The sequence below is a fragment of the Camelus bactrianus genome, chromosome 34 (genome assembly GCF_048773025.1).
Source record: "Camelus bactrianus isolate YW-2024 breed Bactrian camel chromosome 34, ASM4877302v1, whole genome shotgun sequence".
In the NCBI taxonomy this organism is placed as follows: domain Eukaryota; kingdom Metazoa; phylum Chordata; class Mammalia; order Artiodactyla; family Camelidae; genus Camelus; species Camelus bactrianus.
The window spans coordinates 1,067,578-1,091,168 of NC_133572.1; the positions used below are offsets into that span (position 1 = coordinate 1,067,578).

The 23,591-nt window shown below is 62.1% G+C and overlaps 1 protein-coding gene across 1 annotated transcript in view; it reads left to right on the forward strand.

Moving 5' to 3' along the window:
- Positions 1-13,995: 13,995 nt before the first annotated feature.
- The window catches only part of CACNA2D4 (calcium voltage-gated channel auxiliary subunit alpha2delta 4), an 80,546-nt gene continuing 70,950 nt past the window's right edge, over positions 13,996-23,591 (forward strand). The window contains exons 1-3 of the mRNA XM_074357604.1: positions 13,996-18,407; positions 21,423-21,504; positions 22,746-22,862. Coding sequence (XP_074213705.1) covers positions 18,232-18,407; positions 21,423-21,504; positions 22,746-22,862 — 375 coding nt within the window. The 5' untranslated portion in view covers positions 13,996-18,231. The remainder of the gene's footprint in view (positions 18,408-21,422; positions 21,505-22,745; positions 22,863-23,591) is intronic.

Genomic DNA, 23,591 nt, shown 5'->3' on the forward strand with positions numbered 1-23,591 from the left:
GCCCGTTTCTGAAACGTTATTTTTTAACTTGTTTTGTATAAATAGAAAGAAATCTCAGTCGCAGCACCTGCTGTGAACAGACAGATGTGCACTGGGGCCGGAGGGTCACCCCCCTGCCCGGTGTGGTCAGACCCACACCGCAGGCTTCACTGGGCCTTTTTAGGGCAACACCACGGTGATCTGTTTTGAAAACAAATCCTCCGTCCTTTATTGGAATGAATCACCTTGAAAGTGACAGGCCCAATTCATTCAGACCAAAGACTGCAGCACCCTTCAAAGTGCCCTTGGAGACGGGGTGCTGGCTCCCCCGTGGGAGAGCAGGTGCACGTTGCCCTGTGCAGAGACCCTTCTGGAGGGTCCGGGAAATGCATCACAGGGTCATCTCAGGCACCAGAGTGAGATGTCACATAGAGGCTGACTCTCCTCTTTCCTCCTCTGACCCAAATTCTGGGCAGCAGCCTGAATTTCCAGGTGGAAAGGAGGCCTGAGACGGTCCCCACAGGCCCACTACCCCGGCACCGCCTTCAGCCCTGGAGAGGTGACGCCCGTCCATCCCGCCTGGTGCGGGGCAGGACACACGGCCATGGTCAGGCGGACTTGCCCTCTGTCCGGGACAAGGGAGCTTGTCTGAGGTGCTGTCTCCTCACTTGTAGAAGGAGAGTGACCCGCGCCTCGTGGAGTCCTCATGGGGGTTAAACTGGGCGTCACAGGGGACCGGCTCCTCCGAGCGGAGCATGGCCCCTTCTCCCCGCCCCCCTTCGTCAGTGCCGCTCACCCTTCCTCCTGGAGGAGGCGCCCTGAGCCCTTCAGACGGAGATGTAGCCCAGCTGGTGTGGCTGCTACCACCCTGTCTTGTTGCAAAGCCAGAGAAGGAGCTGCTGTTGGAATGTACGGTCCTGGGTGTCTCCCCATGCAGAGGCCAGCTTGGAGATGACTGTGGAGGGAGAGAAACCCTCATCAGCATCTTCAAGAACCTCCAGGTGCCCCACGGACACCCTCCCACCAGCCTGCTTCCAGCCCTTTCCCGAGGCAGGCCCCAGGCAGAGACTCCAGGCTGGTCACCGCCCACGGGACCCTGGCCCGGGACAGGCACGACTCTGAGTTCTTCCTCTGGGAGGAGCTTCTCCTCCCAGAGGACACCCCCCCCGCCCCCCCTTAAGGCAGTTCCAGCTGCTGAGCGCCAGGGAGGAAGCCAACAGCTGACCCCACAAAGGCCCATGTCCCTGGCTTGTGGCACCGGGGACAGGAGGTGCCACATGAGGTCCAGGCCTCTGAACACCAGGCTGCGCGTGATCCGGCTGGACGTCACGCGGACGCAGGGTGGGAGAGGGGCCTGGAGCCAACCTGCGAAGACTGTTGTTTGTCCAGCGGGCCAGGAGCCCCGGCTGCAGGTGACAGGGCTGCTCACTCCCACCCAGAAAGAGGCCACCTGCCTCTCCGCCGAGCCTGCTCTGCCTGGACGCGTGCCTTCTCTCTTTCCAGAGGGATCGGCCTGCTTCCCAGGTGTGGAGCACGGAGCCACCTTTAAAGCTCGCCGTTTGCAGCGGCGGGTCAGAGCCACTCTGCGTCGTGGGCAGTTGCCTGGCTGCAGACTGGTGCGTCTCCCCAGCATTTTGCTTAATTTTCAGGTTCCAAACCATCGGCATCCCCCTCCCTCCTCCGGTTTTGGGGGGAGGGGCGGTTACAAGCACGCGGTGTGTTTAACTCAACCTCGTGTACCTACGCAGGGCTTCAGCAAACTGAGCCACGAGTAACGCTCTGCAGCAGCACGGAGCCCAGAGAAGAGGGCGCAGATAAAACTGCCAGCTGTGGTCCTGAAATGCCGGGGGAGCTTGAGAGCTGAGCGCTGCTGGCCATGTTCTCCTGGGGCTGGCGGTGCCGGGAGGCACTGGGGCTCCAAGCGGCCGGCACAGCCCTGCCGGGCACAGCAGGGGGAGGTAGAGAGTGTCCTGGGTGGGCAGGGAGGGCGGGAGACCTGACAGCTATGGGCCAGAGTCTAGTTGGGAAGGCGTGGGGGAGCGTCTCCGAGGTGGGCGGGCGCAGAACCAGGCCCCAGAGCGGTGGTGGAGCTTCCTGGCGCAGGGCGCTGGGGGCGGTCAGACCCGGGTCTGGAAGCCTGGGTGTTCTCCAACGTCCCATCCAGCCGTGTCCCAAGAGTCTGAAGGACGCAGCCCAGTGAGAGGAAGCTCTAGCTTCTCCGGGGAGGTTTCTCACTTCCTGCAGCTGGCCAGCCATTGGGCGTCTCAGCACAGTGAGAGCAGCGCTGTCCATGGAGGGGCTGGGGGGCCAGGGTGGAGACCAGTGCCGGGGCCTCCTCCGGCCTCCTGTGTCCTTCCTCCACCCAGCCAGCGCTGCCGAGAAGCCCTGTCCTGTAAGTCTGTTGTGGGAACGTAGATGTGTCTCTGGACGGAGCCCCGGCTTCCAGGCGGCGTTTCTTGCTGGACCCTTACGCCAGCGGCCGGGGTGGGGCCTCTCCGCTGGTCCTGGTTGCCTCCGGGGCTCTGCGGGAATCTGTGCAGAACTGGCCCTCCCGTGTTCTGCACACAGCACTCCCAGGGGTACGAGCTCCCTGTTTGGTCCTCTACCGTGTACCTGTTAGTCCGCCCAGCCTGCCCAGAGACGAAGGAGCTGTGGCTCCACTGAAAATCCATCCACGTGCCTGGCCTAGAGCGGTGTCCATTACCGCCAGAGCCACCGTCCCCTCTGGGGGACCTCAGCCCCGGAGCTGGAGAAGCTTCGCCCTCAGTGCTTTCCTTCCCCTCCCACCCCCACCTCCCTCCACTGGGAGACGCCAGAGGCTGCACCGCGTCCCCGGGGCAGATGTACTCCTGTCCTTCGGAAATGAGCTGCTGTTTACCATGTGCCAAGTCTGTGTGACACACGTGTGCGGAGACACGCGGTAAGTGAGACCTGGCCCTGCCCGAGGTCTCACAGCCCAGCTCAGGGGAGATGAACTGTAAGACGGCCCGGGAGAGGCGGGGATGGTATGGCACAGCCGGAGCAAACGGGGGCTTCGAGAAGGCTCCCAGCCAGAGGATGCCCGACCTGGTTTTTAAAGGTAAGACAGAGCGGGGGTGGCAGGGGGTCACAGCAGATCAAAAGCGGCAGAGGAGGGGGAGGGCGTAGCTCATTGGTGGAGCGTGTGCTCGGCATGCACCAGGTCCTCGGTTCACTCCCCAGAACCTCCAGTAAAGTAAATGAATGACCCTAATTACCTCTCTCCAAAACAAAGACGGCAGGGAGGCAGAAGGGCGGTGGGGGTGTGAGCGTGTGTGTCGAAGAGGCAGGGGGTGGCAGGAGGCACGCTGGACAAAGCACGGACACGGGGAGGCACCGGCGGACCCTCAGCCCCCACTCCCCACTGCGGCCGAGGGGAGGGGCGGGGGGAGGCGGGCCGCGGAGGCTGGGCAGCCTGGCCCAAGGCAGCGGGAGCTGAGACGTTAGGAAAGGTTGGACACTTAGGAAGCAAAGCCAGCAGGGCTTGGCTGCCGCTCACCTGCAGCCCACGTGGGGGGGCGGGAGGTTTCTGGCGTGGCTGGGCTGCTGACAGGCTCAGGGAGGAGTGCGGCCAGAGTCAACAGTAATCCCCATGGCGCTGACAGCAGCAGGAGCACCAGCGGGGGGCCTCGCGTGCCAGACGCCGCTCTCCGCACTCGGGCCGCCCCCCGGCACGTCACTGACACCCAGCGGGGCTGCGCGGCCGGGGAGCCTGAGTGCACGTCCTCCTGACTGTGCCCGTCGGGCAGCCCATTCAGAGGCAAGGTTGTTCTCTGGGGGGGGGGGCCCCACAGCCGTGCTTCCCGAGCCCCGCCCCCACGCGGGGGGTGCTGGCGGCAGCACGGGGCCCAGACGGACGGCCTCGGGGCCTGATCCCGACCTCCCGGGAGCGCGTGGCCCCCCGCCAGGTCTCTCCTGGAGGCTCCCGCGCCGCTGGGCGGAGGGGCCGTGTCTCTGCGTGCTTCCCAGCCCCGCTGTCACTCCTGAGGGAAGCAGCAGTCGCTTCACTCTGGGACCCACAGGTATTCCCCGGGTTTGATAGGCTGGGGCAGCGGGGGGCCGGGGACCGCCCCCGCCCGCCGTGAGTGCCAGGAACCAGGCCGGTGGAGGCGGCTCACTGCGGAGGCCGAGCAGGGCACAGGAGCCCGGGCTCCTGCGGGCGCTTTGCCGCCTCTGGACGTCAGGGTCCCCGGTGGTCAAGCGCGGCGGTCAGACTTGGTGACAGAAGCAATGCCTCGCGGGGGCTTTGCTGCTCCAGACCCAGCATCCTTGAGCCCGGGGCTGCTGGGGCCGCCCCTGCCCAGAGCCGGCCAGGCCCTGACGTGGGATGCAGGCCCTGGGCCCGCTGTGTTGTGACCCTGCCGTGGGAACCGGAGCAGGCACGGCCACAGTGCCTCTGTCAGGCGAAGGGTTTGAACTGAGTGTGGCCTCTTCCAGCCCCGGCAGCCAGCTCCCCTCTCCTCTGGGGCTCTTCCTTTTAGGTTAAGGTGTAAGTCCAGGGACGGTCACTGCCAAAGGTGGCTGTGGTGCTGGGTGTGATGTGGCCACCCCTATCTCTGCCTCCACGCCCCGAGCAGGGTTCTCTGAAGGACCCCGGGGATTTGCCATCCCACGTGGCCTCTGCGTTGGCGCAATCAGGGATGCTGAGCAAGCTGTGTGCCTTTCCCGCCCCTCGGGGAGCCCGTTGTCCCCACGGCCAGCTCACCGTCGCGCGCTCAGGCCAGCCACGTGGCCCCTGCCTGCTTCCCCCAAACGCCTTCGGAGCTGAGCCTGAGACCTCCCTGTGACCTTGGCCGAGGGCACTGGTAGCCAAAGGGGAGGGTGAGGGAGGACCTATGAGGTCAGGATCCACCTTATTGTTTTCACGGCGCAGACAGGCCCAGACTGGAGTCCTGACCAGCCCGGGACGGGGCACCTCGTTCACGGTGGACCAGGACCCCGGCCTCGGCCTCTCCGCACAGCTCCTCTGCCTCCCTCCCCAGCACAGCACAGCTCTCCCCCAAGGGGCTCAGCGCTCCAACCTTCAGAAGTCTGTTTATTTATAAAACTGCTGCTTCTCCCAGCATCGGAAAGCGTTTTACAGGCATTAATTAAGGAAGGTTCACGGCAAGCCTGGGAGGGGAGGGAGAAGGGAGGGGTCTGAGGTCATCAGAGGATCAGCTTCCCTGCTGCTGCCTCTCCTGTCTCTCCCCTTAGCGTCAGTCTGCTCAGGACACGTGCACGTGGGTATACACATGCACACACACGTGCACACGCACTGGCATCACACATCAGTGCCCCTGCCTCCTTCCTGACAGACCTCTGCTAATTCCACCGTGACGGCATCTCCTGCACCTCCCGGGGCCGCGTCCCCTGTGGTCTGACCCCCACCAGGGGTGCCCTACCGTCACCCCACACCCCGGCCAAAGTCCTCTCCTGGGTGTCGCGCGCGCTTCAGCTCAAGTCGCCCCCCCACGGGGGGAGACCATCCTTTGCCTCCTCCTTCAGGGAGGAGGGCGTGGAGGAGGCGGCAGGACCCAAAGGACTGCTGTCCTGGCTTCCTGGGCCAGTGACACAGCGCCGCAGGCTTGGACGGCAGACACTGACTGCCGCTCAGGCTGGAGGCCACAAGGCAGACCAAGACGCCCCGCGGAGTTCGTTACCCCGAGAGCTTGAGGACGGCTCTGTTTCAGGCCCCTCACTTGCCTCGGAGTGCTTTCTGGCCGTCTGCTTGCAGAAGCAGCGCCCCATCACTGCCTTCACCCTCCCACAGCATCCCGCCGTGGGCAGCTGTCTCCACATTTCTCTTCCATAAGGACACCTGTCGTGTCGCATTAGGGCCCGCCCTGCTCCAGTAAGACGCAGATCAGGTCACGTGCACAGGTCCTGGTGTGAGGGCTTCAGTGTGCAAATTTGGGAGGCACAGTCCTCCCAACCACTGTGTTCCTGAAACTCCACAAATCAGGGGTCCCTCCCAGACCAGCAGTTGTCACCAGTGGCCTGAGTGACTCACCAAAGAAACGTTCCTTCTCAGACAGCAGGGTGTGGGCCGCTGACCGGTGGCTGCGGCTTCTCAGCTGGAGAACCGGGTGGCCCCTTCCCTGGCTTGGGCGTGCGCGTGCAGATCGCCAGGCGCGCCTCCCTGGGTGTGGGGAGCCCTAGCCCCACGGCCCAGAGCCGGGGCCTCTGTCTTGTGCTCTTTGTCACCGTCGTGGACTCCCTTCTTGGTGCTGGTCACGAGCTTGGCCACCAGCAGTGGCCGGAGGGAGGCGCAGGGCTGCCGCCGAGTCCACACCCGTCTCCAGCCTGTGCTCGGGGCCCCGACTCTGCCTCCGCTGTCTGGCGCCTCCTTTATTTCCACGGTTCCTCTCGGTCTCTGTCCCTCAGTCTCGGGAGAGCACAGAACTGAATTGCTCGTTCTCCATGGTGTATGCAAACCCCAGTCCACTCCCTTCCCCACCCACGACCCCAGCCCTTCTTCTGGGCCCACGTGTGCCCCGTTGGTGTGTTCTCACGAAGCGTGTGTTGTTTGGTGTGCGTGAATTCATCTTCATTTTCGTGGAGGTGTAACACACACATCGAGCAGGCAGAGTCTGGGTTGGAAAAGTCGGTGGATTTTATAAAACACACACGTGCGTGTCTGGGGGTGTGGGGCGACCCACCCCACATTAAGCTACAGAACATTTCCTGCCCTCCAGAGGGTCTCACGCCCCTTCTCCATCAAAACTCCCAGCCCTGGAATGCCAGAGTTTCCAGGGTTCCGACTCCTGTCTTGGTAAACCCCTTTCTCCAATTTCACATGAGTGGGGGCTCGGTGGCCTCTTCCACCTGGCCTCTGGCACCCTCTCCACACTCACCTTTTATCCGTGGCCTCAGTCTGGAGAGCGTTTGAGCTGCTGGACCCGCAGAGGGGTCTCTGAGGGGGGTCTGGTCCCGCTGCCAGGAACTTGTCTGTACACAGCCCTTGGTGCACGTCTGCTCTTGGCCTTCACCCAAGAGCAGAGGGGTCTTGGGGAAGCAGGCACCCCCGAAGGGCTGCGGGCCGTGCCCCCTGACACCCCCCCCAGGAGCACCAGCAATTCTAACGGGTCCCCTCTGGCGGGATGCGCAGTGTCCAGTGAAACTGCATTTCCCAGGTAACGCCGGGTGTGGAGCCCGGATGCCACACGCGAGGTCCTGGCCGCTCACGGTGGCCTTGGGGACGTGCGTGAGCTCTTTGTGGCCCGGCTTTCAGTGGGGCCACCTGCGCGTCCGCGGGGATCTGTCTCATCCGCTCTGTCCCTGCGGGAGTCGCCCGCTGGGTAGAGGTGCCGCTCATTCTGCTGTGGCCACTTCAACCTTTTAATGGTCTGCTCTGACAGTTACAAATGCCCTTAACTTTACCGATGTCTCCGTTGCTGGTTTTTTCTCACGATCAGGGCTTTCTGTGTTTTAAGGAGCCTCCGCCAAGCCCTCGGCGTGCATTTCCAGTTTACGTCAGCGGCGTCACGTCATCAATCTCCCGTTTTCCTATTGCTGCCGCTTTTACTGTTCACCCTGCGCCATCTGCACGTCGCATCTGCTGCTTCTAATCGCTCGTGACCCTCCGCCAGGTGACCGGTGTCCACACGGCCGCTCATCCTGCCCTCCCTGTGCGGTCACTCCTGGTCACGTGGGATGGGGCTGCTGGGCCGAAGGCGCTCGGTCCAGGGAAGCTTTGTCCTCGAAGCAGGTGGCTGTGCAGAGCGTCGGTCCCCGGGCTGCCCTCTCCCTTCTCTCCGCTGAGCGTCTCGGCCTCTGTGCAGGACAGCCGTGGAGGGGCTCCCAGACCCAGGCCGCCGCAGAGACCTGGGCCGCAGGTCTGGGGCCCAGCCTGGGAACCTGCATTTCCCACAGGCTCCCTGGGGGCTCTGGCCCACAGCCAGGCTGCTTCTACTCAGGAAGCACTGACTGAGCACTCACTGTCTGCCAGGCACTGGGATAGTGGGCAGAGGAGGAGCGGGTGGATGACCAGCAGGAGGGCAGGTGGATGACGGAGGGAGACTAAGGTGGGAAGGAGGACACAGGCGCCCGGGGCTGTGCCTCGTGTTGGGGTCAAAGGAAGGTCTCGCTGGGGGAGAAGCACCTGAGTGAAGACCTGGGGGCTGGGGAGGGTCCACGTGGGAGCCGGGGAGGCGCAGGCGGGCGCAGGCACGCACTCCCCTCCCCCTGCCGACACTCTGCTGCCTCGTCGCGTGGGGGCTTCACCCGGAGCATCACTTGCTGTACCCAGACCGTCCTAAAACCTTGGCGGGGACATTCACTAGCTGCAGGCGGGCCCACGGTCCCCCAAGATCACACCACTGCCATCCTCAGGTCTGGGGACCCTTTCTCCCACCATGTTCTTTGGGGAGCTGGGCCCAGCCCCAGACAGGAGGGGACTGGTGATCTGTTTGACCGGCTCGTGGCTGAAGGTCCTGCAGGCATGAGCACAGGGTGCTGCCTGGCCGCGGTGCTGGGTGATCTCTGCAGTGAGTGCCCCTCACAGCTGGGAGATCCACGGCCTTACCAGGCCTGGTGTAGCGCCTGGAACAATGGCAGCCACCCTGTGACCATGAGGGGAGCTAACTTGAGGTCAACCCAAAATACTGAAGATTCCAGGGAAAAAAAGATGGAGGAGCTCGGATCTTTGGTGATGTCATTCAGCTGCTGCCTTAATCACCCTGGAGCCACCTAGACTTCCTTTGTGGGACTCTGAATGGTCATTATCTAAGTCAGCTGAGTAGAGGTTTTCTGTTACTTTCAGCCCAAAGCACTAGCTGATACCCATTCCACCCCCACACCCCTGGCGTATTTAGGACCCTCTTCCGACAGCTGCCTGAAGATGTGGGCCAGGAAGAATCCACTTCCTGCTCCTGGGCCTGAGGCCCGCGGTGCTGGGACACACACTGTCAGCAGGGCAGAGCCGGGGCGCAGGCTCTTAGTCCCCACGCCACCCTGCGGGCGGAAGTTCCTTGTGTGTCTGCCTCTTGGGCAGCCTGTGGGCTCCCCCCTCCCCGGGGGCAGGGAACCACCATATCCTGGCAGCTCAGAGCCCCTGGCCTGCCCAGAGCTGGTGCCTGGTGGGTGCTCAAGAAAGGTGTGCTGGGCCCTGGGAAGACACGAAGAGGCTGAGGACAGGGGAGAGGAAGGACGGGGAGGGGAGGGGAGGGGAGGGGCGGGCAGGGGTAGCAAGCTGGGGAGAGGGAGGAGGGTTCCGAGACAGCTCACAGGGAAGGTGCCCGGGGTGGGGGAAATCTAGGCTGTGAGCCAGTATGGAGGCCAGTGAGCATCAGAGGCCCCTCGGGCACCGGCCTCCAGCCCTCTGCCTCCTGCCTCCTGCCTCCATTCTCCCACCTCTGCTCACGGGGGATCCAGGACCCGGCTTAGGCTGAGAGGGACGGACCTCTGGCTGTGAGGCTCCACCAGGACCGGCAGCTGCCTTTTGTTCACTCACCTCCACCTCTGTGTCTCGGCTCTGGAGTAGCTGCTGACGCAGGCGGTGGGAGGGGGGCCTGCTCAGGTGCGCCCGGGCCACTGCAGGCTCTTCCCAGCAGCCGCCCTCCCCCTCGCAGGCGGCTGGCCCGCGGACGGCCGGGTGAGGACCATGGCAGGACGAGGAGAGGTGGGATGGCCATGGGAGTGAGTGAGCGAGCAGGCTGGCGCTGCCAGGTGCTGGCAGTGAGAAGGGTGTACCGCCTCCATCCCGCACCCCTGGCCCCCGTGAGGCAGGCACCACGGCCTCATTCTGTCGGGGAGGAACTGAGAGTCCAGGAAATCTCTCGTTTCCCGCCTGACCTCCTGCAGCTTTGTCCCCCGAGGTAGCCAGGAGCCCCTTCCCCAGTCTTCCGAGGGGCCCAGTGCTGTGGGTTGGAACACTAGCCCACCCAGGGCAAGACCTGGGCCGTCCGGCAGGAGGACAGTGGCCAGTGGAGTGAGCATCCAACCATCGGTGAGGCCGGGCACCATCCACCAGTGTGCATGCCTCAGTCCACTTCTCACCAGAGACAAGGCTCAGTCCTGCTGGGGTATCCCCCGCGGGGTGATGCGGAGGGAACTTCCTGAGGTCAGTGGGTCCATTTTGACCTTGTCACTGTGGTGATAAGGTTAAAAAGGCTTCAAGGACGCCCTAGAAGGAGACCTGGCCCTGCCCGGGGACATCGCCCTGGATGTCAGCTGCACGGGGGCCCCGGACAAGCCTTCTGCCTTCCCAGAGTGCTGTCCAGGGGTGCTCTGAGCCACACCTCTGAGCAAGCTGCCACCTGACCCAGGGTCCCCACGGGGCTGGTTCTCTGTCTCCTGATCACTGTCGCCCCTGCTCTCAGGTGCTGGGGCCTGGGGGCACTGCTCTGGCCCAGCTCCCACCTGGCTCCTATTGACATTAACGCGGCTGGTCCTCACCGACAGGGCCGGGTGTTGAGAGCTGCCTCCCCAGGGTGCACTGACCAGTCTAAATCCCAGCTCCTGCCACTGTGCGGACGAGGCAGTGGCAGGTCCCATCTCAGGCCGGGCCAGCTGCTCGCTCGCACCCGGAGCTCCCGGAGGATGCTGTGTGTGCAGGCTGCGGGCTGCCCCGCCTCTTCTGGGGCTGCGGAGGGCAGCTCTGGGTGAAGTGGACAGCGGGTTTCTAGGGGACCCACTCCGACCTGCGGGGCACCAGAGTTCACCCCGCTTTCCCTCCTCGACTGGCCTCCCTGCATAGTCCCAGCCTCTTCCTGCCCTGAGAGAGGCGGGGTCACTGGACCCTCTGGCAATGTGGTCCCAGTGAGGGGCCACCTCTGGAGGACAGTGGGGACTTCCCAGGGGGTCGACTTGGTTTGCACTTATCCACACAGAGAGAGGACCCTGGAAACGCCTGCTGGCCTGGCACGGGGGGGGCGCCAGGCCCCCGCATGTGGGCTCTGACCTCCACCTCCCCGTCCTCTCACCTGCGTCACCTGCGCCCCGCTTGGCAGGCTGTTCGACGTGTTTAGCGCACAGGCCTCCTGTCACAGGCGCTGCAGACGCGCGCTGGCACAGGCCTCGCGGGGGGGGCCCCTGCGCCTCTGGGGTTGGCACCTGCTTCCTCCCACAGAGATGCTAATGTCTTGTATCCAGTGCAACATCGAGTTTTCCCTTCACCCTCCTGTGTGACCCTGTCGTGTGAGAATCGTATGTGTTATTGTATGGAGGTGACAAAATTAAGAGGTCAAAGGCCTGGTCCTGCAGGTGACTAGTGTCAGGGCAGGGGCAGACGGAGACCAGGTCCTCTGACCCCAGCCAGGTGCGGCTCGTTCCAGGGCACCAGACCGCTAAGGCCAGGCACCAACTCCCAGGCTCCCGGGCCCTGGGCCCCGCGCTGGAGGCCTCCTCCTCCCTGCCCTTCTTGGTGCTCCTGTGGTTTCGCCCCTGAAGAGGTGCCTGCCTCCTCCCCGAAGATGTCCTGGGAGGAAGGGTTACCCATCAATCCTTGCGCAGGAAGAGAACTTACATGTAAATAATAATGTAAATAATAATAGGGACTTTTCTGAGTGCCAGGTCCACGCATTCAAATTTTGCATAAGGTGCTGAGAGCTTGTGCAGAATCTTGTCCACTACTCGAGGGCATGAGGCAGACACGCTGCTCACTAGTCCCCAGTCTCCTGCTCCTTCTTGGGAACAACGCCTAGCCCCGAGCAACACGCTGTGACTCGTTAGACCAGGTGGGACTGCCCCGCTCTCATCTCTCCAGCTACCTTGCAGCTCTTGGTGCCTGTGTGGCTCACTTCTGGCCGGTAGGTCAGAGCTTAAGTCTGCCAGCAGAAGGCGCCAGTGAGATTCTGGGGGAAACATTGGCCTTCCTGCTAAAAAAAAGAACAGAAGAGTCTGGCAAGGCCCTTCTCCTTTTGCCTGCCTTGAACTCAGACGTGATGTCTGGAAGGGCAGCAGCTGTTTTGTGCCAATGAGGCAACAGGCACGAGGATGAATGCAGCGTGCTAAGGAGGGAGGGATGGAGAGAGGGAGCACCTGCACCTCGAGAAACACAGCCTGACCACCGACCGCCGGCTCGGGCTCCTGGCTCTGTGCTGACAAGTCCTCACTTGTCAGCTGGGCTTCCTGTCACTTGCACTGAATCCCTTCCTGCCTGACACAGGGTGTTGTCCCTATTGCACAGATAGGAAAAGCGGGGTGCCCTGGATGGCAGGATAAGGAAGCAACGGTGCTAGAGTTCATGTTACGGAAACGACAGGCCAGCCAAGAAACAAGCACCACTCGGAGGGTTGGAACACTCAGGTGTATTACGCCGGCGGGCTCAGAGGGGCTTCTGCTCCGAAGCTCTGAGCACCTCCAAGACGTGCGCATGAGGTTTTATAGGGTTAATTACAAGCTGGGGGTATTCGGCCAATAGGCATGGAACAGCTTTAGCAACATCATTATCACAAAAGTGGAGGCAGGGAGGCAGCAAACCAACATTTCAAGGCCAGATATGTGTCTCTGAAAATCCAGCTGGCTAGCAAAAAACACGAGCAGGGAATCAGCAAACCGACACTTACTAACTTAGATTTACGAGTCAGCCCAGCAGATCTCAGATCAGTGATCCGGCACTTGTTACGCTGAGATTTACGAGTAGGCCCGGCCCGGCTTTTCCTTCTCATTCAGACCCAGAGCCCGAGCTCTTACTGTCTGTAAAGTTTGTTAAACAGATTACTCATATAAATAAGACTGCAAGGAAAACGTTTATCCTACCTGAAAGGGTAATCACAGGCTGAGTACAGAAGGGTCCTTCCTGTTAAATCCAGCGCAGTGGCCCCCGTTCTCAGGGCTGCTTGGTCTGTCCCTGGCCGTGGTCACTGGGATGGCCCCTCACGGGAGGATCTGGGACTCCTCAGGTGCTAGGCCAGCACAGTGGGACAGGGGCTCAGGGCAGCCTGCCAGGATGTCACCCCAGCCGAGCCCGAGGCCTCCAGCCCGTGGAGGAGCTGGGGCCGGTGGGGAGCCTCTGCCTGGAGTCCCACCTGCAGGCACAGGCAGGGCAGGGACCCATGCTGGCCCCTGCCCAGCTCCTCCCGGAGACACCCCCCCCCCCGAGCTGCCACTCGAGCCCACTCGCGGGGCCGTGAACGTGAGCTTGAGGGGGATGCAGAGAGGAGACTTGTTAAGTCCTTTACTACCGAGCCCCCAGCACCCCGGGGCCCCTGGGCTGCTGCCACTTCCTGCTCAGGATCCCCCACTGCCCTGTCCTCCCAAACACACATACACTTCCTCTGGCAGCTGCCTTCGAGGTAGTTATAGACCCAGAAGATCCCCAAGGGGCCTCTCTAGGCGGCGCCACCTGCTTGGCCAGCCTCTGATTAGCCGGTTACCTCCACCCCCCGGCTCTGGTGGGCCTGGACTTTCAGGCAGAAGTCGGGCCTGGTGGTGGAGCCTGGACACCAAACAGAAGGCGTGAGCGGTGGGGAGAACACAGCCGCTGCCCAGGGGAAAAGGGGGTGGGGGGCGGCCATGGGCTGGGAGCTTGGGGCGGGCAGTTCTGGAGGTTCTCCTAAGGCAGAGTAGGCAGGTTTTGCTGATGGACTGGACCGAGCTGGCGAGAAAGAGTTGTCACAACGCTGTGAGGATGGGGTGGCCACTGGAATAGCTTTCTTTGACTTCTGCAAAAGCTTCTTTGGAAGAAAGGGTTCAATTGCTGAAGAGCACGTTGTGACATCCCTGATGGGGTCGCCTAACCTTTTGCAGGACCTGCCCCGCGGACCCGCCCTGCGTTGCCTCCTCGGTTCCTTGCTGTGCCCTGGGGCAGGTGGGGGAGGTCGTCAGAAGCCAGCAGGGACAGAGCCCGCCTTCTACCTTGTTGTAGAATTCAGCCTGGAGCCGGGATTCCTTCCACCTGTCAGTCCTTCCAGTTGCTGGAGCAGAGAGCCAGAGGGCCTGTGGGCGGTCTCCCAGCTTTGCAGAGCGAGGGGCGTGTGCATCTTCCCCTGCCCAGGAGGTGGGCTGCTGGGCTGGGAGCAGGGGTTCCTTCTCTCCAGCTCAGTGGCTCTAACGGGGGGGGGGGGGGGCGGGGGGGCAGGGGAGCAGCAGCAGGAGCCCGTGGGGGCAGGACAGGGAGCAGGGTGTGGGCTTCTGCAGCGACTCCGGGTGGGTCACCACCAGCTGGTTGCATCCCGGGCCCTGTGCCTGCGGGACAGACGCTCCGTCCAGGCTCTCGGGCCCGGGACTTGGTTCCGCCGTTTCTGGCCCAGAGACTGCAGTGCCTGCGGTTTCCCCAGGGCCCTCCCACGCTTCTGTAAGTAGCCCCTTTATTAAACTTTTCCCAAGTCTGTTCACATGTGCCACGCCTTCCGGCAGACAGACCCTGACATCAATGGGGGAGCCAGCCACACTGGCAGGCGGGAAAGCCGAGCACGGACGGGACAGCAGGCGGGCGGGCCCCCAGGTGGAGTGCTGCGGGCCCGGGAGTGAGGGCAGCTGGTAGGAGGGGGCAGGGAGGCAGACGAGCCCCTCGTGATGGGGTGATGGGGTGATGGGCCCGGGCTGGGCTGGAAACTTTGGCTTTTACTCTCAGCAAGACGGCCAGCCACTGGGGTTTCCGAGCAGAGTGACGTGGTCTGACTTGCATTGTGAAAGGACCCTCAGTTGCTGTGTTAAGATTAGACTGAAGGGGGCAGGTGCAGAATTGGGAGACCAGCTGTTGGAGGCCCTGCAGGAAGTAGGTGGGACGCTCACTCATAACAGGATAAGTGGCAGAAAGTTTCTTTTTGAAAGTATGGATGTAGAGGAAACAGTAACCCTGCGCTGAGGAGCAGCTGAGCTGTACCCTGCTTCCCAGTCGCGGGAGGGAGGCGGTTACTGCTGGAGTCTGGAGGGGTGTGATGGTCAAGTCCATGTATCGGCCTGACAGCCCAGATGTTTGGTCAAACATCATTTCTGTCTCTGGATGAGATTAAGATTTAAATGGTCAGACCTGAGCACAGCAGATTGCGCTCCTCTGTGGGTGGGCCTCGTCCCATCAGTTGAGGGCCTCAGGGGCACAAAGCCTGATGCCTCCTCTGAGTGGGAGGGAACTCCTGCCAGACAGCCTTCCAGCTGGGGCATCACTTTTCCTTCCTTCAGACTTGAACTGAAACACTGGGGCTCTCCTGGGCCTCCAGCCTGCTGGTCTTTGGACTCAAACTACACCCCACCCGCTCTCCCAGGTCCCGACTGAAATAAGAGACTGACCGAGGGAAAGCTGGAACACTCTCCCTCCTGGTCCTTAAGAACAGAGCCGCACGTAAGCTGCCTCCCTCCCGGAGTGAGCGAGGTGCCTTCCTGGCTGACCGCTGGGGGCTGAGCCCTGGGCTCCCCGCGTGATGATCCCCTGCACTTTCGCTCTGGTCCCTCCCTTCACTCACTCCTGCTACGAGACCCTTCTTCTGAAGGAGTCAGCGCTGAAGCCCTCTGCCTCCCCTGCGGCCCCGCACCCCCCCACCATCCCTGGGGGCTCACAGGGTGCTGCCAGGGTCAGGGCTGACGCGCTGGGGTTGGCAAGTGGCCACGCGTACTAGTGAGACGCGTTTTCGAGCCGCTGGTGAGGTGTCTGTCCCTGCGCGGCTGGGGCAGTGCCTCGCCCTCACCCGCCACCCTGAGACCAGCGTGTTTCTCTGCGAGGACTTTGAGGGCTTCCCAAGCGGGTCTGAGAGGCTGGGGCGCCCAGGCCGCCACCGTGTCTGTGAAATGAGCAGTGAGACGTGGACAGAGCTTTCTGGCTGCAACCAGGCCCTGCACATCCGAGTTGGCGGCGGCGGCGGTGAGCGGGCCCTCGACCGTGGAGGGGCCGGCCCTGGGGTCGGGGGCTCCCGTGGCGTGGGAGTGGTCTTCCGTGACAGGCAGAATGCGGACGAGTCCAGAGGTCAGAATAAAAGCGAACGTTTATTTAGAACTGAAGAGTCACTCCAACGACAAATTTCAAGAAGTTGATGAATACCCTCAGAATCACAAAACCTAGAAAAATCACACGTTCTTTCTGTTTATTAATTGACCAGCACGCCTCTGTGGTCCTTTTATAAATTTGGTGTGATTCTTAATCCCAAAAAAGATGCAGAATTCATCAGAACCCGGCATCCCCTGGAAGAGCACAGGGGCCCATAGAGGTCTCTGCCACGGGGCAGACCCTTGACCGGCGACAGGGACTCCCCGCTGGACACGCACAGGCGTTCCGTCACTGAACACCTGCTTCTCCAGGCACTTCTGTGTCGGTGGCAGCCTGGCGGGCTGTTTGGCTGGAACCAGCAGGTTCTGTCAGAACCAGAGGCACCAGGACACATGAAGGCGTGGACTGTGGCCTCACGTTGTACCGCCACCAGTCTGGCCCCACAGACACGAGACTTTTGATCAGATTCTGTCCTGTGCAATCACGTCGGGAGGGACGACAGCGTGTGGCTTGTTTATAATTATGGACATTCAACATCGGCTGCTTCCTAGCAGGATTGCTGTCCGGCCCGGCCAGGCGAGAACCACGCCTCCTGCCAGCAGCTTTGTCTGACGTTTGGAAGAATCCTCCCCAGGCTGGTGATAACGATGTTCACCTGCTGAGTTATAGGGAAGCCATTCTGGCTTATGCAAGAGTCAACCCGGATTCGACTCTGGCTAAAGCAGCCCCTCAGACATACACTGTGCGTCTGCTTTAATTATTAAAAAAAAAAAATAAAGGTTGGTACCAGAAGTAAAGAGTGTCTGTGTTAAAAACAGAGATTAAATGCCTGCCTTCCCAGGACGCAGCGCCGGTCCTCCTTTGACGAGAACCCCGTCCCAGGTGCCGAGGCCACGCTGACTCACGGTGTGTGTGCTGAGCTGTTCTTCTTTGTTTTTCCCTTTCAACCTGAAGAAATGTCTCCCTGGCTTGTTTAGTGTTCTTTATTCTGACAAGATATACAATGGCAGGGCAACGTGCGGAGCGGGCTTCCGGGCTGGTCCTCAACTTGGCTTAAATGCAACTCTTTCCTATTCTGATTATGCATTGTTTTTCTGCATTTATCGAGGCGATCATGCGATTTTTGTCCTGCCTTTCATGGATGTGGTGGATCTCGTCAGTTGATTTGCATACGTTGAACCATCCTTCCATCCTGGGATGAGTCGTGGTGTCTGGTCTTTTCTATGTGTTTCTGGATTCTGTTTGCCAATATTTTGCTGAGGATGATTATTGATTGTTCATGGGTTATTTTGTTGTTCTGCCCTCTCTTCCTGCACACTGCCAGCGGGGGCGCTGTGGGACGGCCATGCTGCTCCTGGGGGTCCTGGTGCAGGGCCCGCGTCGCTGCGGAGTCAGCGTTCCCAGGAGGTGTCCTGCACCGGGCTCGGAAGGGACTGTGGGCTGCACAGGCCAAACTCAGTGTCTGCCCACTCGACTTCCTCCTAGCTGGACCCCCGAATGCCCACAGCACCTCCGACGTCGCCTGGCTAGGGGGAAGCTAGAGGAGAAGCTGAAATGGAGAGAGGCCAGGGCCTCAACCAGCACTGGTGGAACTGCCTTCCTTTCATGCGTATTAGGGACACATTCTGTGCAGGGGTGGGGGGGGTTCCTGGAGCCTCACCAACTTCCCAGAAAATGGGTTTCCAGCCTAGAACCGGAGCAGGTGAGATGTGGGGACGTGGGGGCCACAGGTGTAGGCGTTACCTCTGACCTGGCCAAAGGCAGCAGCCTGGACACAGGAGCCAGGGCAGAGCCCTCCCGCCCCACCCATCCCCTAGCCTCCCCATGCAATCTGGGATGACGACCTCGGTCCCCAGGATCGCTCTTGAGGTTTAAGGGAGGGTACGTGCCCGCTCATGGTAAGCAGGGCACTGGGCCTGCATCCGGGGCCGGGGTCACTTTGCTGTCCTCCACTTGGGCCTGGAAGGGTGCTCTCCAGGGGCAGGTCTGCCCCTTTAAAGCAGGGGGGTGTGCTGTGACCCTAGCGGAGCGAGCCAGCCCTGCCTTCTGAAATCAGGGTAATCCCACTGAGGTCGCCTGCCCCTCCTCCTGCCGTCAGGCGGGGATTAGAGAAGAGGCCAGTGGATTAACCGGCTCATTTTGTCACAACTTCCCCATCAGCCCCTCTCCTGGAAGCCTGCTGCTCAGGTGGGGCGACCTCTCTGCAGGGCTGAGAGCAAAGCCCCGCCCCACCAGGTGTTGCTGCCAGGACCCACTGGAAGCCGAGGACCCCAGGCTTGCCAGGACCCGGGAGGCAGAAGGCCTGGGGACGTGCCAAGGGTCTGGGTGGACGGAGCTCCTGGACTGAGGCTGCGCCTTCCTCCCCGCGGCCCGACCCCAGCTGGGGCAGCATGCCCGAACCCCCCAGCGTCCACCTGGACCCCAGCCCCCAGCCCCCCAGCAGGACGTCCTCCCGCCAGTGGCCAGTGGCCTGGGCCTCCCTGCAGAAGACAGCGGTCCTCCTGTTCCTCCTGTGCAGCGCGTCCCTGCCCCCGACGCGGGGCCAGGCCCAGATTCCTCTGGAAACGTAAGCTTCAAGGGCAGCCCTGCCCACGAGCCCCTCTCCTCCCCCGCCCCAGTCTTCTGCCTCCCCTGCCCCCAGCCTGCCCTGGGGCTTTCCTGCCCGCTCACCCTTACTTGCCGTGAGACCTTTTCTTCACCAGCCTCTTCTCTTCCCCAAATCTCTGCCCTTTCGGAGCCCCACCCGCCCCTCCCAGACACCTGATGGCCTCAGAACCAATCATGGGCCACACTCCCGGGACAGGGTGGGCATGGGCCCCAGCACCCGCGGGGTGAGTAGGCGGCTGGAGTGGGAACTGTGCTGGCTCCAAGGGACCACTGCGGCTCCCCCAAGAATTTGGTAGGAAGTTCCTGTCTGAGATTCTGAAAGGGTAGAACGGTTCTAAACCGACCAACGGCTCCTGCACCCAGGAGCAGATGGAGCTGCGCTGGGGGGTGTCTCCGCTCCCCTTCCAGGCCCCAGCCCTACTTCCTGCCTGCTATCAGTCATTCACACTTCAGTATAAATTTAAATGACTGTGTGCCTCTCTGGTGGTTCCACTAAGGAAATCTGCGGTCTGTGTCAGGGCAGAGCACCCTGGGCCAGAGGGGCTCCCTGCTCAGCACGCCTGAGCCAGGCAGGGGAGTCAGGCCTCTGTCACCTTGCGCCTTAACAGGAGGGGGACCCTGAGCCCCCCAGACGCCAGGGGTCTGTGAGGAGCTGTGCCGAGCACGAGGTTTGAGTGGCTTCTCTCCATCAAGTGGTCCCACCCCTGCTTTTTACATGCCTGGCGCTGCTGGGGCTGCGCTGGTGACCGCGCAGCCACACAGTGAGGTGGGAAACCAGCCCAGAGAGGTCAGGTGGCCGCCCCAGTACATGGCAGCACTGGACTGAACTCGAGTTGGCCTGGCCAGTGCCTCCCCTCCACACCGACTGCCAGCGTGAAAACTGTCATGGAGGGAGGTGTTGAGAGTCACCTTCACCCGAGCACACGCCAACTAATAGTAGGAGGCGAGCTCCCAGAGCGTGAAGATGGCCGGAGGCCAGGTCTGCGCAGAGGGGACCAGCTGCACAGGGGCCCCGAGCGTCGGCCCCGGTGGAGGCCCACGTGCCCACGGCCTTGGAGCCAGGCCCCCGCCGGGCCCCTGACCAGCCCTCCTGCTGAATCCTTCCCAGTCCTCCTCCCAGACCTGCATCTCCCCACGCCTTCCCCTCCCTCTCAGCGCTCGGCCTCCACCGCCTACCCAGCATCTCCTGCCCTCCAGATCTGTTCCCGTCGAGTCCCCAGAGAGCTCCTGGCCCAACCTGGCACACATCCCTGGCTGTGTGCCTCCCCGGCACTCCTGTTCTGGGCATCAGCCTCTCCCTACTCTGAATTGCAATTCTCTCCCCGGTCTGCTTTGCGTGGCGCCTACGTTAACCCTGTCTTCCCCAGATGCCCCGTTCCCTCTGTCTGCCCCGGGATGGCTGGTGTCCCTGGGGTTTGCCGTCCATTCACAGACCTCGTGCAAAACACCCTCCCTGTGGGCCCACCTGCCCTCAGAATTTCAGCTCCCACCCACGTAGCGGTGCCTCTCCCTGCTAGACCCACACGCCATTGCCACGGACAGCTCTTCCCGAACATCACGGGAGATTTTAGATTCACGTGTGTGTCTCTCAAGACGCAATGTGACTGGTGCCTTCTAGTGCTGGGCAGTTTGCAACCTGCCCAATGGCACCTGGCAGCCCTGTGGCGGGGACCTCACCTTACGTCTCCCAAGCTGCACACATCAAATTCCACCCTCCCCAACCTGTTCCTCTGGTCGTCTTGATATTCTTAATTTTATTCAGTAACACCACCATCAGCCCAACCACCCAAGCTCGAGACCCAGAAGTCATTTTGTCACCGAGCCCAAGCTCACACTGCTCACCGCATGACAGGCCAGTAAATCGGGAGATGAGGTGTTGGGGCAAGGACTAGCAACTTTATTGGGAAAGCCAGCAGTTCGAGAAGATGGTGGACTAGTGACCCAGAGAACCATCTTCCCAGAGTCAGAACTCAGGCTCCTTTTATACTAAAAAAGGGGAGGGGTGTGGTTGGTTGGTGCAAACGTCTTGGTGTTGGAACCCTGTGTTCTTGCAGCTGTGCGTGTAGGTCAGGCCATGGCGTTCCCATAAACCTCCAGCAAGACAAGTGTCATTCTCTGTTCTGCAACTTCTTGATCTCTATGTGAATGGAGAAGTGTTACACTCATCAAGGCCAGAGCCTGGAGAATGGGCCCTCCTGTCTATTTCGGGCCATAAGCAGCATTCTTAACTTGTAGCAAAAGAAATAGATACAAAGGTTAAAGTACAAGAAACACCCAGTGCAGTGGGACTGGTTCTTCCCTGTTACAGTCTGACTCCTCTGTGCTCTTCGGGACTCCACCCAGCATTCTCTTCCAGACCTCTGCACCGAAATCCAGGGCTCCAGTCTGCTCAGTCCTGGCACACAGTAGGGCTTCCGTAATCACTGGGTGAGGGGTGAGCGGATGCTGGGGTCAAGCTCCTTTTGCTCCATCTGGAGAGGTTCAGACAGGGGCCTGCGCACCCCCAAGAGGGCGGGGTCTCGCACTTCTGGGGACGGGTCTCTCTGCACAGCTGCCCACCTGCCCACCTGCCCTCCCTGGCCTCGCAGACGCGGCTCAGAGCCGTCCCCTCTGCCCCCTTGCCTCGCGCTCCTGCAGGGAGTCCTCGGCCCACGGTGACCCTGCACAGGGCCACGGGGGGACTGGTCGTCAAGCTGCTGCAGCTGTGCCCGCCCTCTGGGTCCCACCCTGCCTGGGAGGGACGGTAGCTGCTTGTGTGTTTCCTGGGTGTACGTCAGTGTGTGTGAGATTGTGTGTGTGCACGTGTGCACGGCGTCCGTGTATATGTGTGTGTCTGTGTTGTATGTCTGCGTGTGTGTGTGTGTGTGTGTGTGTGTGCGCATCAGTGGGTGCACTCTGCGGGGAGACACTTGCTTCCTACATGCATGTGTGTGTGCATGTGTGCACACGTGTACTCCCACCATCTGTCCGGCAGAGTGAAGCTGTGGGCAGACGCCTTCGGTGCGGACCTGTATGACACTGTCACCAAATACTCGGGCTCTCTTCTGCTGCAGAAGGTCAGCGCCTCTGGGGCGGTAGGGCCGTCGGCCAGGGGCTCTGTTGGGCGGCGTGTGCCTGCTGTGGGGGCTCTCGGGGATTGCCCAGTCCAGTCCCCGTTTCAGACAGGGAACTGAGGCCCAGCACAGAGCACGTCGGTGGGGGCGGCACGGTCCTGGGGCGACCGAGAGCAGCCTCAGCTCAGGTGCTGGGAAGCCGACGCCAAGATGCAATTAGAGGGCAAGAGACTGTGGGGGGTGGGGGGAGAATAAAGCGGAGCGGGGCGGGGGGGCAGACCCCACACAGGCCTGATACTGGAAGCGGGAGCCCCCAGGCGCTGGAGAACCACCGAGGCCCCGCCTCGCCCCTGGGCCGGAAGCTGGGCTCTGCCCCCTTATTAATGAACTGCTCTGTGCACAGACTGACAATCCCCTGTCCTCCCTCCAGTTACAGCCACCTCCCGGCCCCCTGACATTACGGCTCCCAGGCCAGCACTGAGGATGGCTCTGCTGTCCCCTCACTGCCCTCCGGGTCCAGAGCCCTTTTCCCCGTCTGATTCCCTGCACGGCTGCTGGCGCCGTGTTCTAACTGCACCTGGAAGAGAGCCTCAGGCTTTTCTAGCCATGCTGGTCCCCTCCCCAGGCTGGGTGCCCGCTGTCTTGGCCCCGGGGCCGTGGTGGCCATGCCAGCCCCGCCTGCCCCCCCCACACCTGCTCCAACTTTCTTCTTTGCGCCCTCCGATCCAGGAGGGGGCTGGGGCCACAATTATGTGGCTTTGGCGGGTAAAAGCCGTACGCACGGCGCATCTTACAGTTTTGGGAACCGGGTCACTCACGGCCAGATGGCACTCAGGGCTCGTGGTGAGAGAGCGCCTCTGTGGCCCCAGAGGGCACCTGCCCCAGCCCCCCAGCCGAGGTGGGAAAGTGTCCACACCTGCCCCTCTGAGAATGTGAGGGGCACAGATGCCACAGGAGTCAGGGAGAGACAAGCTCAAGCTTCACGGCCCCTGAGAGCGGCCCCGGGGGCGGGGTGGGGGGCAGCACATGGAGCCCCAGGCCCTGGGCGTTGGCAGTGTGACCTCGGTGGAATTCACGACATCTCTGGCCTCAGCGCCCGCCCTCTGAAGGCTGTGAACCAGAGGACATCTGATGAGCTGACGAGCGGCATCTCCTGTTGTCTGGGGGGTCGTGTGGGGAGGGAGGGAGGCACCCGCATAGGGCCCGAGTCCCAGGACGACAGGTGCGTCATGTCCCCTGAACAGAAATACAAGGACGTGGAGCCCAGTCTGAAGATCAAGGAGGTGGATGGCTTGGAGCTGGTGAGGAAGTTCTCGGAGGACATGGAGACCATGCTCCGCAGGAAGGTGGAGGCCGTCAAGGTGCTCAGGCTGTGCGCTGGGGTCCTCGCCCCGGAGGCCTGGGCATGCTCCCTGAACCCTCCCCCCACACCACGCTCCCCTGCCCGGTCATCCCTGAGCCACAGACCCTGTAAAGAAGAGGTGCCGGGGCAGGGGGAGAGAGGGGAGGGCTGGAGCGTGCGCCCTGCCTTGGGGAGCAACGTCGGGGGCTGTAGGTGTGACCCACAGTGTTAAGGACTCTGCATCATGACCTCAGGTTCAGGGATGGGGCAGAGCGGGTGGAAGAGGACTCTGGAGTCACCGCTGAGTGGGTGGCGGGCGGATGGGTGGCAGGCAGGCAGCAGGGTGAGAGCAGGCCTCCTTCCCCCCTCCTCCCCCCTCCCTCCTCCCCCCTCCCTCCTCCTCCACCCCTCCCCCTCCTCCTCAACACCCCCTCCCCTCCTGCCACATGGACTGGTCCTTCAAGGCACCCAGGTGCTGCAGTGATGGTGGCCCAGCCCAGGGGATTTCGTCACTGCACATCCCCCTGGCGTGGCCTGGGAGGGACGGGATTCCCTGGCATGAGGTGCCCGCCCTGACACCTGGGGGGCCTGGCTGGTGTAAGCCAGCAGGTACAGTGTGGCTGGAGAGGCAGGTCCCTGTCTCCACCCAGACAGGAATCCGGCCACCCCAGACCAGCGCTGTCCTTTTGGGGGGCCAGGAGAACCAGAAGAGAGGAGGTGGGGTAGGGATGGGGGAGGTGCAGGGGAG